This window comes from Myxocyprinus asiaticus, chromosome 36, assembly GCF_019703515.2.
Source record: "Myxocyprinus asiaticus isolate MX2 ecotype Aquarium Trade chromosome 36, UBuf_Myxa_2, whole genome shotgun sequence".
In the NCBI taxonomy this organism is placed as follows: domain Eukaryota; kingdom Metazoa; phylum Chordata; class Actinopteri; order Cypriniformes; family Catostomidae; genus Myxocyprinus; species Myxocyprinus asiaticus.
This window is the reverse complement of record NC_059379.1, coordinates 41,010,197-41,030,549: the sequence shown is the minus strand read 5'-3', so window position 1 is coordinate 41,030,549 and position 20,353 is coordinate 41,010,197. Positions and strand designations below refer to the sequence as shown.

Below are 20,353 nucleotides of genomic sequence, written 5' to 3'. Positions count from 1 at the left end.
ACTTGGAGTGCCCCAACATAAATGCAACCGGGGAGATGGAAGTGTGTTTCCCTGGAGGCAAAATACGGCATTGAAACAAATAGCTGCAAACTCAATGAAGCTAAACTTGCTTCGTAGAAGAATACAAAGCCGCTGTAAGTGGAAGCCCAACTGGCACAAAATCAAAGAAAACACAAAACATGCGCAATAGAAAAAATAAATAAATAAATTATAAAGAAACAGAAACAATTTCAAAACTAACAAAGTAGGAACAAAACAAACCCAATAGAAACAAAACATCTTTTCTCAGAAATAAAGCCTTTTTTGCTCAATGACTTGAAACCAACTGGTGTCAAGGTGGTTCTTACTAATATATATGATGTTTGCACAGGTGTCAGAGCAGTAGAACCACAGGTGGAGTTCAGCACATTCACTAGCAACATGAGACAATAACACCTGACAAAAAGAACGTGTCCATATACTTTTGTCTTCATTTTGAACAGGACATCTATTGTTGTAGTATATCTGTTTTTCTTGAACTTTGGGTAATTTCATGTCCCAGCAGTTGATTTTTATTAAATCTAACAAATTTCAACTATTTTCTTTTTATTATTTGAAGGTCTCATTAAAACTAAATTGTAAACTTTTCACCAGGCCTTCATAATGTATTTTTGGTTCTGTGGCAGCGGGGGCATGGTCAAGCGTCCGTCCAGAGAGAGAGAAAGCGGTAAGGGTGCTTGCACCTGAGCTAGATTATGTCTAACACCTGTCTCTAATTCCAGTGAGCATGGGGAGAGCGGCATATAAGTAGCCACACCACCAGCAGAGAGGGAGACAGAGCCTGGCACAAGGAAGTCCATGGTGTCTGTGAAGCTAATGAGTTTATGAGTGTTCGTATCTGTGAAGCTAATGAGTTTGTGAAACTATGTACCTGTGAAGCTAATGAGTTTCGTGAAGCTGTAAGCATTGAAGTTGCCAATTAAAAAACTTACTTGTGCCAGGAGAAGCCCGTTTCCCTATGTCCTCCTTTCCTTCTGATGTGGACCCTTTTACAGTGGTGCCAAAACCCAGGAATTGAAGTTGGAGGAAATACACCCCATAGAGTCCTCCCAGTTGGCAGAGATCCTCAAGTCCCTTGCTGGCCTACACCAGTCCCACCAACAATCCCTGCTTGAGCTCCAGCAAGATCAAGATTGGCAGTTCTTCGAGAATCTTCGAGCTCAAGCAGAGGACCGGCATGTGATCCACAGCCTTCTCAGCCAGGAGAGAGCCCCAGCCGCGTCCCCGGACAACCACAGCCCCATACCCCCACCCGCGCTCTTGAAGATGGGGGCAAAAGATAACCCAAAAGCGTTCCTCAATCTCTTTGAGCACACCGCTGAGATCTGGGGCTGGCCGCGTGATCAATTGGTGGCCAGGCTCCTCCCGTTGCTGTAGGAGCACAACAACTGCCGATGGCTAACCTCCTGGCTTATGAAGATCTGAAAAAGACCATCCTGCAGCAGGTTGGCTGCAGTCCAGAGCAGCATCGCCAGCTCTTCCGATTGATGAAGTTGGAGACGACTGGCCGCCCGTTTGCCTTCACCCAACGGCTCCGAGACGCCTGCCAGAGATGGCTGCTGGTGGGGGATTGCAACGTCAAGGGAGTGACCGATCAGGTGGTACTTGAGCAGCTCATCCATCGGCTACAGTGAGGAATGGCGGAAAGGGTCCAGTGCCATCATCCAGCGTCGCTGGAGGAGGCTGTCCAATTGGCAGAGGACCATATAGTGGTGTACCCGAGGGCGGAAGAGCCCTCCCACTCTCTCTCCCCTTCCCCTATGTTTTCCCCGTTCTCTTCCCCCTCCCCTCCCCTCTTCTCTCTCACTCTGCTCTCTCCCCAGAGCCCATTCCTGCCCCGCGGAGGCGAGGAATCCAGCCACCGAAGCCAGTTCCCCATGTGCGGGGGTTTGTACCGCCCCCATCATCTACAGTGCCCCACCGCTCTCCCCCTCAGGTGGAAGTGTCTGCTGATGCAGGTGCGGTCGTGGCGCCTGGGCCGGTCTGCTGGAGTTGCGGGGATCCAGGACACTTCTGGGATCAATGCCCTGTGATGGAGCTGGGGATGGTGGTCCGGATTCCCGACACTCTGCAGGCAGCCCCTGATCGTGCCGGAGCGTACTGGATACCAGTAAGAGTCAAGGGGTGTACTCACCAAGCATTGGTGGACCCGGGTTGTAATCAGACCACTATCCACCAATGCTTGGTTCAGCGTGAGGCTTTGGGCACAACCAAAAGGGTGAGGGTGAAGTGTGTGCATGGGGATATTCACAATTACCCCGTGGTGACCCTTGTGATCGAATTTCGGGGAACAAAACATAGAGTGGAGGCCGCAGTTAGTTCCCGCCTCACCCATCCGCTGATTTTGGGGACCAATTGGCCTGAATTCAGAAATGTGTTATAGGGAATATGCGCAGATGGGTTCTGCATAAAACCGATGAGGTGTGAAATGTGTGATGCTCTGGCAGGGGAGACGGAGCTGGGGCCATCTTCGTCAGCTCCACGTCAGGATGACGTGAGGGAGGGAGAGGCTGCAGCCCCTCCCATCCACAGGGGATTTCCTGAAGGGGATTTCCCTTTGGAGCAGCCACGAGACAAACCCCTCAACCCACTTTCATATCCCTATTTCGCAATTATAAACGAGCGGTTGTATAGAGTGACGCAGGATGCTCAAACAAAGGAAGATACAACCCAGCTCTTAATACCGCAGAGCCATCGGGAAATGGTGTTCCAGGCATCTCATTATAATCCCATGGTGTGTCATCTAGGGGATAGAAAAACACTGAACAGTCTAATAGCCCGTTTTTATTGGCCGGGCATTGGCGGCGATGTCCGCAGGTGGTGTGTGGCTTACCGTGAATGTCAGCTGATAAACCCGCTGGCCACCACAAAAGTGCCATTGCGCCCCCTTCTGCTGATCGAGGTCCCCTTCAAGAGAATTGGCATGGACCTCGTCGGGCCATTAGAGCGGTCAACACGTGGACATTGCTTTGTATTAGTCCTAGTGGACTATGCAACAAAATATCCAGAAGCAGTGCCTCTGCGCAGCATCTCTGCACATAGTGTTGTGCAGGCACTCTTCAAAATAATCTCCTGGGTGGGGATTCCAAAAGAAATCCTCACTGATCAGGGCACAACCTTTATGTCATGGACACTACGCGAACTGTATGTATTATTGGGCATTAATTCAATTCGCACCAGCGTTTACCATCCACAAACAGATGGCCTGGTGGAGCGATTTAATAAATCCCTTAAAAACATGATTCATAAGTTCATGCACGAGGATGCTAGAAATCGGGACAAATGGCTCGATCCCCTGTTATTCGCAATATGAGAGGTCCCGCAAGCCTCCACTGGGTTTTCCCCATTCGGGCTGCTGTATGGGCAGCGCCCGCGCGGCGTGCTTAATGTCATATGCGAAGCTTGGGAGGAAAGATCTTCAACCAGCAAGAATGAAATTCAATACGTTCTCAATATGATCTCAGAGCAAAACTCCACACCTCGGGGCAACTAACACAGGAGAATTTGCTCCAAGCTCAAGAACAACAGAGCCGACTGTAAAACAGGGGAACTCTGCTGCGGGAAATTGCACCGAGAGATAAGGTACTCATATTACTCCCCATACTGAGCTCCAAATTACTCACCAAGTGGCAAGGACCCTTTGAGGTCACTCAACGAGTGGGGGATCTCGATTATGAAGTAAAGCTAACCGATAGAGGGGGCACACATCAAATATATCACCTCAACCTCCTGAAATTATGGAGAGAAGAGTTCCCTGTGACATTGGCTACGGTAGTTCCGGAGAGGGCGGAGTTCGGGCTGGAGGTGAATACAAAACACAATCGTATCTCCCCGGTCACTTGCGGAGACCACCTCTCTCTGTATCAATTCGCGGAGGTTGCCAAATTGCAACAGGAATTTGCAGACGTGTTTTCCCCTCTGCCGGATCGTACTAACCTCATCCAGCACCACATCGAGACCAAGCTGGGGGTAGTGGTACGCAGCTGTCCCTACCGATTGCTCGAACACACAAAAAAATAGTTCGGGAAGAATTGGATGCAATGCTCAATATGGGGGTAATAGAGGAATCCCACAGCGATTGGTCCAGCCCGGTTGTTCAGGTTCCTAAGAGCAACGGGTCTGTCTGTTTCTGTGTGGATTATAGAAAAGTCAACGCGGTGTCTAAATTTAATGCCTACCCAATGCCTCGTGTTGATGAGTTGCTCGATCGGTTGGGCACTGGTCGATTTTATTCGACACTGGATTTGACAAAGGGTTATTGGCAGATCCCCTTGACAGCAATATCCCATGGAAAAACGGCCTTCTCCACACTGTTCGGATTACACCAATTTGTGACACTTCCGTTCGGTTTGTTTGGGGCCCCGGCTACATTCCAACGTCTCATGGACTGAATCCTCAGACTGCATTCGGCTAATCATTTACAGCAATGATTGGCAGCGGCACATGCAGCATCTGAATGTGGTTCTGAGGTCGCTGCGACGAGCGGGACTCACTGCAAACCCCAAGAAGTGCGCGATTGGGCGGCTGGAGGTACGGAATCTGGGGTTCCTTTTGGGCCATGGGCAGGTGCATCCCCAAATTGACAAGACTGCAGCTATTGCGAACTGCCCGAGGCCCAAGACCAAAAAGGGGGTGAGACAGTTCCTGGGGCTGGCTGGCTATTATAGGAGATTTGTGCCTAATTATTCGGATGTCACCAGCCCGCTGACTGATCTCACTAAAAAGCGAGCTCCAGACCCAGTCCAGTGGATGGAGCAGTGTCAACAGGCGTATACGCAGGTTAAAGCCGCGCTTTGCGGGGGGGCCGATTTTTACGTTCACCCGATTTCTCTCTCCCTTTTGTCTTGCAGATGGACGCTTCAGACAGAGGGCTGGGGGCCATACTCTCACAGGTGGTGGAGGGGGAGGAGTGCCCGGTGCTGTACATTAGCCGCAAGCTCTCGCTGAGGGAGACTAAGTACAGCACCATGGAAAAGGAGTGTCTCGTCATCAAGTGGGCATTCCTCATTCTCCGGTACTACTTGTTGGGGTGGGCCTTCACCCTCTGCTTGGATAACGCCCCACTCCAATGGCTCCACCGCATGAAAGATACCAACGTGCGGATCACCCGTTGGTATCTGGCTCTTCAGCCGTTTAAGTTCAAGGTGGTCCACAGACCGGAAGCGCAGATGGCTGTTGCCGAATTCCTTTCCAGAAATGGGGGGGGAGTGGTAGACAGGCCAGATGTCTTCCTGGCCTGAGTCGGGCAGTGGGGATATGTGGCAGTGGGGGCATGGTCAAGCATCTGTCCGGAGAGAGAGAAAGCGGTAAGGGTGGTTGCACCTGAGCTAGATTATGTCTAACACCTGTCTCTAATTCCAGTGAGCATGGGGAGAGCAGCATATAAGCAGCCACGCCACCAGCAGAGAGGGAGAGAATGCCTGGCACAAGGAATTCCATGGTGTCTGTGAAGCTAATGAGTTTATGAGTGTTTGTACCTGTGAAGCTAATGAGTTTGTGAAACTATGTACCTGTGAAGCTAATGAGTTTTGTGAAGCTGTAAGCATTGAAGTTGCCAATTAAAAATCTTACCTGTGCCAGGAGAAACCCGTTTCCCTGTGTACTCCTTTCCTTCTGCTGTGGTCCCTTTTACAGGTACTTTTCAAATACTATTTATGTAGAGATTTGACTGATTACATTTTGTTTTTAGACCCAGACTTTCAGAAAATCCTTTATAAAAAATACTGATTATTACATGTTTAAAACTATGAACATCTAAGCAATGAGTGAAATAAAAAAAAAAACATTTTAATATTTAATGTGTGAAAATGATTTCTATATTTTTTTCCAAACTTTATGATATTTCCACCATACCAAACAATTTTGCCCCTAATAAAATTTGTTCAAAAGTTAGTGCTTGTTAACCAAGTGAAAAAAAGTGTGAGTGAAGGGCATGCTTGAGATGAAAAATTAGAAAAATCAAAGGAAAAATCACTTGAGAGCAGAAGATTTTTTCAATCAAGCTGTGATTCTGCCAAATTATGCCAAAAAATATGCAAAAAGTGAAATAATATGATTTAATTGTGTATTCAGTTTACATCAAATGTTAGCTATGAAATTAGCCTTAGCAAGACAAAGGAGTCAGTTATTTTATCTGAAAACCATAAAAAATTTCCATCAGCGTCATTTCCAGTACATAATTCTATTAAACTCAATACAGAATTTGAGATGTGCTGGAAATACATTTTCATGACTTGAATGACATAAATCTCCTGTGATGCATGAACACACACTGTTGGACATTGTGAGGAGACAAATTAAATCAACCACACCATCTTTTTCCAGAGCGGCCTGTATTTCTCCTGAGGTTACCTGTGGGTTTTTTTTTGTATCCCGAACAATTCTTCTGGCAGTTGTGGCTGAAATCTTTCTTGGTCTACCTGACATTGGCTTGGTATCACGAGATCTCAGAATTTTCCACTTCTTAATAAGTGATTGAACAGTACTGACTGGCATTTTCAAGGCTTTGGATATCTTTTTATATTCTTTTCCATCTTTATAAAGTTACATTACCTTGTTACGCATGTCTTTTGTCAGTTCTTTTCTGCTCCCCATGGCTCAGTATCTAGCCTGCTCAGTGCATCCACGTGAGAGCTAACAAACTCATTGACTATTTATACACAGACACTAATTCCAATTTAAAAAGCCACAGGTGTGGGAAATTAACCTTTAATTGCCATTTAAACCTGTGTGTGTCACCTTGTGTGTCTGTAACAAGGCCAAACATTCATGGGTATGTAAACTTTTGATCAGGGCCATTTGAGTGATTTCTGTTATCATTATGATTTAAAAAGGAGCCAAACAACTATGTGATAATAAATGGCTTCATATGATCACTCTCCTTAAATAAAAGACAGTTTTTTTGCATGATCAGTCATATTTTCAAAATCAATGCCAAAATTTCACAATTTCCGCCAGGGTATGCAAACTTTTGAGCACAACTGTATCTCATTTTTCACTATAAATCTTGACATCTGCAGTCTCCTTGGTGTGATCATGTGGGAAGTTCGATTACACTTTCTCTTGCTTGACGCACGTTCAGAGTGCGTGTATAGTGAGTTGTTTTTAGTGGTAAATGATGTAATATAGTGAAGAGGAATGCATATTTTATTAACCATACATCCTAACCCCAAACCTGAACCTAACCATCAGTGGAGTAAAAATGTCATCTTAGAGAGAAAATGCACGATGTAAAGATGTCTGATGGGAGATGCTGCTTGTTAGTAACTCAGAATGGGGTCAATGTCAGTTTACTGGAACATTTGGTAACAACGTGTCAACTTCCTATGTGATTATGTTGGTGATGCACCAGTCTAAAAATAATGAGTACAATAATAAAAAAATAAAAAAAATTCAAAACAAGTCCCTGATAGAGTGATGAATCAAACAGTGATGACCCACACGAACATGCAATGGCCACCACACGACCAAACACCTCCGTCCACAGCACCAGTGTTGGGGAAGCTACTTTGAAGCTGTAGTTTGACAAGCTACAACTACTCATAATTTTAAGTAATTAAGCTACAGTCAAGCTACTCTTTTGAAAAAGTAGTTAGCTACACTACAAGTTACTATCAAAAAGTAGCTAGCTACATTGAAGCTACTTAATGAGGCAATATTTATTTTTAATGTTACTATCAAACCAATAATATTAATAACAAAATTTACACTAATGACATTTATTAATTAATGTATTAATTAAATACTTTTAATGTGTTTAAAATATATTACATTTATTTAATACATTTAATGAATAGTAACATTAATACAGTTAATAATGCCATAAAGTAAAATACAACAGTATAAAATAAAAACAAAAATGGCTGAGACGCCATTAAAAAATCTTTTTTATTCTATACTTCACACTTTTCAGTCGTGCTGTGGCCAGGTGTAGCCTACTTCCCTAAAGATCACAAACTCTCCTTGGGCTGGCATTTTTTGTTCTTGTCACATAATATTTAGTGTGGATAATATGTGAATAAAGACTCAGGGCTTGTTTCTCTCCTCACCTGGGTTCATGCTCATTGTATTTTCTGACTTTTTTACCATTGACATGCAAGTGCCAGCTTTACAGGTCACATACAGAGGTTGCTCTACAAATGGATGGATAGTCATCCTAGATTGTTGCATAATAACACATGCCATAAATGATTTCTTTCACCAATCATTTTATTTCTTTTACATGGAAATAATAGTTAATTAAATGCTAAGAAATGGAGAAATCAAATAGTTCTGCATGATAGTAATTATAATAATATATACTGTATATTTAAACATATTTAGAACAGAAACAAAATCCTTCAAAAGGCAATAATATCTTTTTGAATTATTTTATTTAAAATAGTAAAGGTAAATATGCTGTTGTGTGATCTATTAAGAACAAAGTGTCTAAAACGTTCTTTGTTTCATAGAAGAATAAAATGGTGTTCTTTACATAACCATCAGACAATCTCTTCTTATCTCAGTAGATGGCGGTAATTCACTATTTTTGTTTGTGATCTGCCATTACAAAGAAGAAAACAACGCTGCCTGATTCTGATCAGCAGACAGAAATATGCTGCCAGATCGTCGGACGTTTTGCCGTTAAAAGTTTGGCTTCTACGCAATAAGGAAGGCTATTAATTATAATCTGACCAACATGATGTAGCGTTTGGTCACACTACACCGCTACATGCTGGAAAAGTAGTTCGCTACTGGAAAAACTACTCTTGTTTTAAAAGCAGCTGAGCTACTGTCAAGCTACTGAAAAATGTAGTTAAGTTAGTAGCGTCGCTACATGTAGTTAGCTACTCCCCAGGACTGCACAGCACCATCTGAACACTACACTGAGTCAAATCAAAATCAAATCAAATCACTTTTATTGTCACACAGCCATATACACAAGTGCAATGGTGTGTGAAATTCTTGGGTGCAGTTCCGATCAAAGAGTCAGGAAGCAGCAACAGCAGCAGAATGTCCATTTTATTGATGAGAGTTTAGAAAAAGCAACAAGATAAAGAAACACAGTAGTAATTAATACACTTTATGCTTCATGAAGAAGGGCCAGCGAAACATAAACAACACATTACTGAGAGCACCTTGAAGGAAACATTACTTTATTAAATATATTTTCAAACAAATGTAGTCATAAGATGTATCTGAAATCACTCATTATTTCCTATCTAGTGCATTAATCTCAGTGAAATTAATGACAAAAATGTTTGTTGACAAAGGTTTTTTTTTATTTTTTTTTTATTTTGTCAATGATAATGAAGACGAGATAAAAAAGACACATCATTATGATAATGAAATGGTTTTAATTCAAACATACTGTTGACTAAATATGAAGAGAAAAAATACTGCAAGATAATAATATGCCAACACTGTTTATTTAGCCACTTTTTAAAGAAATAAAAATCTAGAAATAATTGCTGTAAATAATCCAGTCATAGTGTGTTGTGGATTTCCCTGCTGAACATCTGTATGTGATATTAATCACTATATCCACAACATAAACGTTATATTATTATTTACATCTGCACAGACAATAAACAGCTGGAGTTATGCGCTGTTCACAAGTGTTGTGAATACACTGTTTCCTTAAAAACACACTACACAAAGACTGGTCTGTTACAGGCAGAAAAATGTTTTGTCATTTTGCACATTTTCATCAACAAAACTTTTATTTTAAAATGGACTAAAGTAAAATGTACTAAAATTAATAAATATGATATGATGAATATTGACAAATTTAAAGTAGATTTTCATCAAAAGAATAAAAAAAGAAAAATAAACAGAGTGAAAATTAACACTGGTAATTTTTTATTTATTTATTTATTTTTGTGGTTTCCAAATTCTGAGTGAACAACTACATAAGTTTATTCTTAGCCATAATGTACTCTGATTTAGAGTGTAAAGTTGTACACTCATCAACGCTAGTTACCCATAATCCAGTGTGGAGAGGACAGCCGAGTGAATGATTATTTTACAAAAAGGTACATTTGTGTACATAAGTAGTTTCTGCAACAGTTCCAGAGCTTTCTACGACACACAGAGTTTATGTTCACTCCTTGCTGATAAAGTGTATTCACTGGAAAAGTGAACGAGTGAGCAATTTCCGTTACACCATGTTTTCAGTAACAAGTATTTTGTTTGTACACAAAAGTGAAAATGCTGCATGACGTCACACAATCACATCCAGTCAGAACATACTTGATATTTCATATACAGTCATGTGGAGTACGAATTTGGACCAATGAGATTTCACTGTGGGCAAGACTACCCAGTGCAACGTCACAGAAATTGAAACAAAGCGATCAACAAAATGTCCTGTTGCTGGCTAGAACAAACATTCAAGATCTACATGGAAGAGACAGCTTTTATTACTTGTTGCTTTACACTTTGTCCTTACCAAGTGCGATGCAATAAAATCGGCCTCTTCTGTGACAGGACATTTTGTTGTTCGCTTTGTTTCGATTTCTGTGGCATTGTGTTTGGTTGCTTCGCCCACAGTGAAGGTCTAAGGTATATCAAAGAATGACATCATGGTACATTGTAGCGTGCTGTTTTGTCAGTGACAAGGAAAACCTTTTTATACATTTAGCATTGCACAAAAAAAAAAAAAAAAAAAAATAACCTGCTTGACAGGATATTTTTGGCATTAACATACAGTGGATCTTAGGGTGTATGGTAAAATTTAATGAGTTGTGACAAGTGCCGCTTTGCAGCAATATGGGCAGCTCAAAATTTTGGCTCATGCGCCCTGCGAAATGTGGCTTCATTGGCACCATGTGAAAAGAAGCTGCTAGCGTTGATTCATCCTGTGGCGCTAATCCCCTCAATTTGAATTTGCTTTCATTCAGCCTGGTTTCGCTGTGACAGGCGTGAATCCACCCCAATTTACCCTCTACGTGAGGTTCCCCCGAATGCACCCGACCCACGCTGATTTGATCTCAGCCCGCGTCTTCGCGGCTTCATTAGCTTTAATATGTAAAGTGTGCCAAGACCAAGTTTGAGTGTTGGTTGTGTGTGTTCTCTGCGTAATTGGATTAGACTGAACGCTGCGGATGTCGCCAGTCAATTAGAACTTTATGAACTGCTCTGCATTGGCAGAGAATATTTCATGTACAATGAGTGGATTATGTGAGGAGACTGAGTAAAAAGCTTTAAATTACACCACTGTCATTGATGCATCATTGCAAACATAATACTAAACGACAACAGCAAACTTTGTTTATTGCAAACTTGCTGCTTAATGTAAGAGCAATACAAATGCACAATACATGTAATTACTTTTATGTATAATACTAATATACTGTATTACATGCATTAGTATATATATATATATATATATATATATATATATATATATATATATATATATACATATATATATATATACATATATATATAATTATTTTAATTATTATTTATTATTTATATTGTTATCTTTATCTTTCTATTGTTATTATTTTAGGGGCTTTCTCAGCAAATATTGATATATGTGAATAATTAAGATTAATTTGATTAATTAATCATTATGCCATGTAATTAATTCATGTATTTTATAATGTAAATGTATTTAAAAAAATTTAATTAACTGACAGCCCTAATATATTATATTATAGGTTATATACAGGGTTGGGGAGTAACGGAATACATGTAACGGGATTATGTATTTAAAATAGAAAATATAAGTAACTGTACAGTTACAATTGAAATCATTGGTAATTAGAATACAGTTACATTCAAAAAGTATTTTGATTACTGAAGAGATTACTTTGCATTTTATTGTCATTTGTTTCATTTAATATTTAGTCCTTTCAGATGGAAAACCTTTATACATACACTATATTGCCAAAAGTATTCGCTCACCCATCCAAATAATTGAATTCAGGTGTTCCGATCACTTCCATGGCCACAGGTGTATAAAATGAAGCACCTAGGCATGCAGACTGCTTCTACAAACATTTGTGAAAGAATGGGCCGCTCTCAGGAGCTCAGTGAATTCCAGCGTGGTACTATGATAGGATGCCACCTGTGCAACAAGTCCAGTTGTGAAATTTCCTCGCTGCTAAATATTCCACAGTCAACTGTCAGTGGTATTATAACAAAGTGGTAGTGATTGGGAATGACAGCAACTCAGCCACGAAGTGGTAGGCCACGTAAAATGACAGAGCGGGGTCAGTGGATGCTGAGGCGCATAGTGCGCAGAGGTCGCCAACTTTCTGCAGAGTCAATCGCTACAGACCTCCAAAGTTCATGAGACCTTCAGATTAGCTCAAGAGAGCTTCATGGAATGGGTTTCCATGGCCGTGCAGCTGCATCCAAGCTATACATCACCAAGTGCAATGCAAAGCGTCGGATGCAGTGGTGTAAAGCACACCGCCACTGGACTCTAGAGCAGTGGAGACGCGTTCTCTGGAGTGACGAATCACGCTTCTCCATCTGGCAATCTGATGGACGAGTCTGGGTTTGGTGGTTGCCAGGAGAACGGTGCTTGTCTGACTGCATTGTGCCAGCTGTGAAGTTTGGTGGAGGGGGGATTATGGTGTGGGGTTGTTTTTCAGGAGCTGGGCTTGGCCCCTTAGTTCCAGTAAAAGGAACTCTGAATGCTTCAGCGTACCAAGAGATTTTGGACAATTCCATGCTCCCAACTTTGTGGGAACAGTTTTGGGATGGCCCCTTCCTGTTCCAACATGACTGTGCACCAGTGCACAAAGCAAGGTCCATAAAGACATGGATGAGCGAGTTTGGTGTGGAAGAACTTGACTGGCCTGCACAGAGTCCTGACCTCAACCCGATAGAGCACCTTTGGGATGAATTAGAGCGAAGACTGCAAGCCAGGCCTTCTCGTCCAACATCAGTGTCTGACCTCACAAATGCGCTTCTGGAAGAATGGTCAAAAATTCCCATAAACACACTCCTAAACCTTGTGGAAAGCCTTCCCAGAAGAGTTGAAGCTGTTATAGCTGCAAAGGGTGGGCCGACGTCATATTAAACCTTATGGATTAAGAATGGGATGTCACTTAAGTTCATATGCGTCTAAAGGCGAATACTTTTTGCAATATAGTATTTAAATGATGCGATCCAAAGTGCATTTGAACAGCGGTGAAACACTTTCTTATGATGTGTTACATTCATACGAGCAGACAGAGAAGTACGTTTGAAGTAAGTTTGGAGCAGAAGAAATAGAAATAAACCTTGTGTAAATTGGCAGCTTAACACTAAGCTAAAATGCTATTTCTAGCCATTTTACATGCACATGTTACCAGGCACGATCATATTTTCATCAAGAAAATTCATGTTAGATCATAATTTCTTTTTTTCTAGTAAGACCATTGATATTAGGGCAAAAATCATATTCTTGATAATTGTTTTCCTGTAATAATATCAAAAAATCCTTAAAACAAGATCAGTTTGATTTATCTTTAGAAACAACACTGCCAGTACAGTATGACAAAATACACGTTAAAAATACATTCTCTGAAAAACCTAAATATCTTATGCAGAGTTTTTATAGTCAAAACAAGTGAAAAAATCTACCAGTGCTGAAGAAGTAATCCAAAGTATTTAGAATACGTTACTGACCTTGAGTAATCTAACGGAATACGTTACAAATGACATTTTACAGCATGTATTCTGTAATCTGTAGTGGAATACATTTCAAAAGTAACCCTCCCAACCCTGGCTATATACAGTAGGCCTATACATATATAATTCACTAAACTACTTTCTAAACTAATTATCAAGCATTACAAGATCATGAGAAACATAAATAAGTGTGTTTAAACTTTTGAAAAACTTTTAGCAGCGTTTACTGTGTATTTTTATATAGGCAATAGTAATTTGTGTTTATGTCGCACATCCTGTCCACACCGGAACGCATCCGTTGACTTGACGCGACGCAACGGCTTGAAGGCTGTCAACACTAGACGCGTCGAAATGAACGTTCTTAATGACGTGTAAAGTACACGGACCAATCAGATGTGAGCTTGATGACTTCAGCAACGGTTCTTTTCAATGGCAATCCACTGGTATAAACATTTACTTTATATTATATAATTATTATTATGATGTTATTGTTGCTAAAATGCGTTTACATTTGGTTAAAAAATAAAATATGTAGTAGACCAGAATCATCACGAGCTGGCTTCAATGCAACAGTCAGAAGTTATTAAAATGTGTAACAAATGAAATTAATGGAAAGAAGATTCACACGTATAATATTTGGAAAGTAAAATGTTTGTTTTTCCTATAATAAATGTGACTAGAGTAGTCGGGAACAGAACGGCGCATTACTTTTGACGCATCAGGTGTAGACAGGGTGTCAGTGTCAGGATGTCCCGTCAGTGATCACTGACACGGATCTAATCCACTTTTGATGAACTGTGTTAATAGACTCCCCGTGGTCATTATCAAAGAGAGTCATTTCTATTCATTTCTCCGCGCACACGACCCTCACACACCCACCCGTCATTACGCGTGGACTTTCCTCCTTAAATACAGCTCTTCTGTCCTCTGGAGTGTCAGTCCATCCCCAAGAGTCCAGCATGCCCCGTCCAGACGCGCAGTTCATCTGGAGAGAGACCGACGGAGCCCGGCGGAGCTGTGACCCGTGCGCTCTCGTCCAGCAGCTCCGCCTCTCCGGACTCGCGCATCCCGCTAAAGAGCAGAGCGCCATCGCCCGAGCGCGGAGACGCCGCAGACTGGCCGCTAACGCCCGCGAGAGGAGGAGGATGCTCGGCTTAAACGTGGCCTTCGACCGCCTCAGGAGCGTCATTCCTAACGTGGAGAGCGAGCGGAAGCTGTCCAAGTCTGAGACGCTTCAGATGGCGCAGATCTACATCAGCACTCTGAGCGAGCTGCTGGAAGGCGGCAGCTGTGACCCGGAATTCACTTACCCGACATTGCTGATGGGTGTGCAGGAGGAGCAGGTGATGGGGAAGAGTTCACTGGAAGCTGCAGCAGGTGAAGAGACCAAACCGGAGCAGAAAACTGTTCCCACCTGCAGGAGAAATTCTTATGGTGGGAACTTCGGGCGTGCACCCTGCTGTGACCCTAAAACACCTGAACTCTTACAGATGAACTCACTGGAGAGAAGCAATGGAGCCAAATAACACTGAACCTTCATTCCGAGTTTGTTGTTCTATTTAACATGATGTGCATGACTAAAATATAGATATTTTGGAATCAATGAATGATATTTTTGGTCTTAATGCTACAAATAAATATTTTCTGAAGAAAACAAAGTGTGCCCTTTTCGCCTGAATTCTTATTTCATTTGTTTACATTTAAACAACAAGATCAAATGTGAGTGGTTCTTTGTGCCATCATGATGCTCAGGTGTTCTGGGTGATGCTGCTGTATGTAAAACAGTCCATCCTCAAGTCTCCTTGAGACTGGTAATAAAAAAACTCCACCTTGACAGTGTTTTTAGGAAGACACAAATGATAAGAATGGTGATTGTTATGCAGATTTTGTTTTGCATTGACTATTGGGAAAATGTTGCTAAATTTCGCCACTGTTTGTTTTAGACAGCAAGTTCTCCACAAATCAGTCAACACACAAATCTTGGGACGACCGCGGTTGGTTGACGACAAGGGTTAAGTTCATTTCTGTTAATTTTGTAATTAATTTCACAAAAGCGGGCTAACTACATTTACAAAAAGAGTGTGACTGGGGCTAAGGAGAGGGTTGGTTGGCACATTGGGTATAAAATAAGAATACATCATTTCTAACCTACACACACATATAACATAAAATAATGTACATTAATAATAATAATTATAATTATTATTAGGCGTATTACACACACAATGATATGTGACTAAAAACATATTACATTAATGTAAGTAGAGATTTAGAGGTTCCAATGTGTGAATATAAAAAAAAAAATGTTTGACCACTGATGCCCAGAGCATTTACACTACGCATAGAAAAAATGGTCTTAAATTTATGAAATTTATTTTCAGTGAATGTAAACATCAGTAACCATTTTGGGAATCAAGAAAACATAAATAATAATAGTAATAATAATACTACAGGTCAAATACATGCTTGGAAAAAGGCTTAAAAATGTTGGCAATTATGTCAACTAGCTTTTTTCCTTTTTCTGTGACTTTAGCAAGCTCTAAAAGTTCATATGTAATTTTATTTCCCCGCCAAAAGTGCTTTTATTACATTTCAGAGTATTAGCTATTGTTATCTGTAGTTTTTACCCATGTTTAGTGAATCATTATTTAATTGCTTCAAGTAACCATTGTAATTCTGCTACACTGGTTCTCTGACGGTTAATGCAAGTCTTGGGGTTGTTTTTCCACTCATTTTATCATCCAAGTTACATACCAAAGTTGAACAGGAACGATTTAAATCACTAACCCCGAGCATAAGCAATAGTAAAACAGTGATTGCATTACAAACACCACTAATAATGCACAGTGAAGCACACACCACAGATGACAATAATTCAAAAAGTACTGAAAGTAGCAATTTTTATTCGAGTTAAAATTATGTACAAGTAACCAAAGACATTATTTTTGAAATCGGTACAAATGTTCCTGCAGTTGGCTTTTCGATAACCCTTTAATCTTACCTAAAAGAACACAACTGAGAAAAATGCAGTATAAAATAAAAATTGGATTGGATTCAGAAAAGTAGTCTATCTAGTTCTCCAACAGCACAATATTTACATGAGTATTTACAGTTCATGATGCTTCATTCATGTCCAGCCATGTGAATTAAATCCTGCACTGATGTTTGGAGCTCACACACACACACACACACACACACACACACACACACACACACACACACACACACACAGCAACTCAAATCAGACCGTAAGAGACTCTACCGAGAACATTCTTAAACTCATAGTGTTTTGTGTGACAGAGTGAAAACCAGCAGTTTAGCAGTGAGAACAATGACCCCTAGAAATGCAGAATGAAATGAAAAGGTTTCAATGTTTTCTGCATGCAGGCCTGTATTACCAACAAACCAGCTTGTGACAAGTGTGTGTGTGTGCACTGAAAAACAACATTTACTTCAGTCAATGCACATTAAAGCATTTCGACAACAGCAGCAAATTAGTTTCTATCAAGCTTGTCATCAAGGTAAACAGACATTACTAATCTACTGGCCTTATCAAAGGAATATTCCAGGTTCAATCCAAGTTAAACACAATCGAAGGCATTTGTGGGATAATGTTGATTACCACAGAAAACATTTTGGTTTACAGTGAGACACTTACAATGGAAGTGAATGAGGCCAATATGTAAACATTAAAATACTCTCAGTTTCAGAAGTATAGACACAAGACTAAAGATTAAACGTGTGACTCTGGTGTGATAAAATCATTTATCAGTGTAAAGTTATATTTAATATGATAACTTTGTGGCATCGTCATAGCAACGCCAGTAAACCCTATAAGTGATTTTGTCACACTGAAATCATTCCACATGTATATTGTTTACGTCTTGTGGCTATACTTTTGAGATGGTAAGTAATTTAATGCTTACGGATTGTCCTGTAAATGCATACGTCCTACAAATGTGTCAATTGAGCTTAATTTGTATTGAACCCGGAATATTCCTTTAATTCAGTCTTGTTCTAAGAAATGATTATCTATCATTACAGAAGACCTTTTCCATTTGACAAATACTCCAGAAACTAATTAAAAGTGGGATGAAATGGAGGCTCAGTGCAACTCTTGGTTATTTAGACAGTAATCAAGAGATTCATAAACTTTGTTTATTGGGGTCCTGCAGCAACGTTCACCCTACCTGTACAGAACTTGGTTACTATCTAAAATGACCCATACCCAAGAGATTTCCTGGCTTTAAATCACCTTTTAATGTATTCAACTTTACCTGTTGTCAGAATACATAAGAATTCATTGTCATGTATCTCACATTATTCGAAGACATTTTCAAAATGTTTTTAAATGGTGGTTTGACTACTAAACATTCTAAAAACGTTTCATCCCTCTCCTGCCCTCGTGAAATGAGCAGAAACCTAATTTATTCATTCGTAGACCTTTGACATGACACTATCAATTAAAAAAAAATAATTTCCATAACACAAAAGGAGCACATACTGAAGTGAAGAGAATGGATTTGAACCAGGAGGGCAGTTCTTTCCACTATTTCAAAGAGAACCAGAATTACGAATGCTGTTTTGGATTTGCCCTGCAATCGTTTGGGTCATTGTTGAGCACTCAGAAATATACAGACTTGGGAGTGGAACAACAAGAAAATCAGAGGGGAGGGGGCAGCCTTTATCCAAGGTTTCTCAAAGCTACTCTCAATTTCTGCTACACTGAAAGTGAAATTACATGCTGACAGTTCAACAGAGGTAAAACTCAATGTATCAAACTCTTGAAGAAGGAACCGATGAACAACTTGTGACAAACTCAAAATCAAAACAGCTTCTTTATTGGAGTTCAGTGCATGATGTGCTTTAAGCTTCAGTCTGTCGAGTCTGAGTGAGGAAGATACTGGATGACGATGATGATGATGGGTTGTTTTCCAGGTGTGTCGGGCCGGGCAGGTGTGTGTGCATGCTGAAGTCTGTGTATGAATCTCCACGATTACACTAGCAGTGCTCCAGGTAATCAATGACTCTGGAGATAGACTTTTGTCCTGCAGTGCCCACATCACACTGCAATGAACACATCAAAACACACAGTCAGTCAATAAATATCACTGCTTTCTCATTCACTGTCCTTAGCACACAATGAGGCAGAAAATGGTATTGATTTTGCAGTGCTTTCATACATTAGAAAATGATCTAACTACATTCATGTAGAGCTGCAACTAATGATTATTTTGATAATCGACTAATCTAAGGATTATTAGAACAATTATTCGACTATTCGTTGATTATTGCAACGATTAATCATTAGCTCTTAACCGATTATTCAGCTTGTGCCCTGACTTAAAAGGTTGTATTAAATGTGCTTACTAACAATAGAGAGACAAAGTCATCTTTTAAAAATACTTCTAAATGACATTCACTGAATTAAAGGGGGAAAAAAAATAATACTTTATATTAAGTTTAATTCAGTAAAAAAAAAAAAAAAAAATCACTGCAAAAAATCCTATTATCAAGTGTTTTTGTCTTATTTTCTGTTTAAAATGATCTAGAAATCATGAAATAAAACAAGATACATTTACTTGAGAAGAAACATGTAAGATATTTAGACTTGCTTTAAGAGAATGTATCTTGAATATAAGTGTATTTTGTATATAAGTGTATTTTTTCACTTGTTCATACTTCTGCCAGTGCAGTAAAGACACAATATACTTTAAAATATAAAGTCTTAATATCTTATGTAGCTTCTCAAGTAAATGTGTCTTGTTTTATGGATTTTTAGATATTTTAAAATATGTTAAATATTATATTCAGGAGTTTTAGATATATATATTGGAAAATGAACCAAAAAAGACAAATCAAAAACCAATTTTTTTTGCATTGTATAATAGGCTAAGACAACACCTTCTCACCTTTTTGTTCACTTGATTTCGATCCATCTTTATCTCACAAAAAACAAACTCTCTCTTCTTAATAGAGCTGCGTATCACTGATTTTCTTCACGATAAGATACACACCGTGACACTTATATTACGATTCACTACGTCGTGAACAATCACATTATAATCCAGCTGCAGCAAGTGCGCACATATATAACTCATATAAGCGGCTCTGACCACACAGAGAAATGCCAGTTTCTGAGTTTGTGCTTCCTTATTATCTGAACTTTAATAAAGGATGCGTTAAATAGTATATAACGCCGGGGAGTTTCATTTTTAGATGCTCTGACACGTAAATTTTGCTCAAGCGGAACACCAGGCAAGGCTTCGCTTTATTTCACGTCAGGATGACACTGCTTTCTTTATTTACTTATTTAGTATTTTTGTACTATAATTCCCTCATACTTTGTGATCTACATCACCTGAAGCTGTTTGGAGTGTGTCTAGACTGTGAGCTGTGTTTTCTCCTCAATCAAGCGCCATCTGCAGTGCTGCTCTCCTGCGTCATCATTAGTCTTTTAAATAACCTTGTGTTACTTTAAATGAGATCAAACAACTATTCGACAATGAAAATTTGTCTCAACTTTTTATTTTTTTTTTATTGTCAACGTTGTTGATAATGTCGACTAAACGCTTCAGCCTTACATTCATGTCACATAATTTAATTGATAATAGACCGATGTCTCAGCCAGACCACTTCATCAGCCAATATTTGGCCATTTTCAGATAACAGGCATTAGACAATAAACAGAAATGGTGTTTTG

The 20,353-nt window shown here is 40.0% G+C and overlaps 2 protein-coding genes across 3 annotated transcripts in view; one reads left to right on the top strand and one right to left on the bottom strand.

The window, feature by feature from the left end:
• The first annotated feature begins 14,602 nt into the window (after positions 1-14,602).
• LOC127427154 (transcription factor Atoh1-like) lies at positions 14,603-15,294 on the top strand. The gene has a single exon (XM_051674586.1). The coding sequence runs from the start codon at positions 14,610-14,612 to the stop codon at positions 15,174-15,176; it is 567 nt and encodes a 188-aa protein (XP_051530546.1). The 5' UTR covers positions 14,603-14,609; the 3' UTR covers positions 15,177-15,294.
• Positions 15,295-16,827: 1,533 nt separating this feature from the next.
• Positions 16,828-20,353, bottom strand: part of LOC127427098 (wings apart-like protein homolog) — a 90,134-nt gene continuing 86,608 nt past the window's right edge. For both annotated transcript variants that reach the window (XM_051674464.1, XM_051674465.1), the window contains exon 20: positions 16,828-18,717. In XM_051674464.1, the coding sequence (XP_051530424.1) occupies positions 18,652-18,717 (66 nt within the window). In that variant the 3' untranslated portion in view covers positions 16,828-18,651. The remainder of the gene's footprint in view (positions 18,718-20,353) is intronic.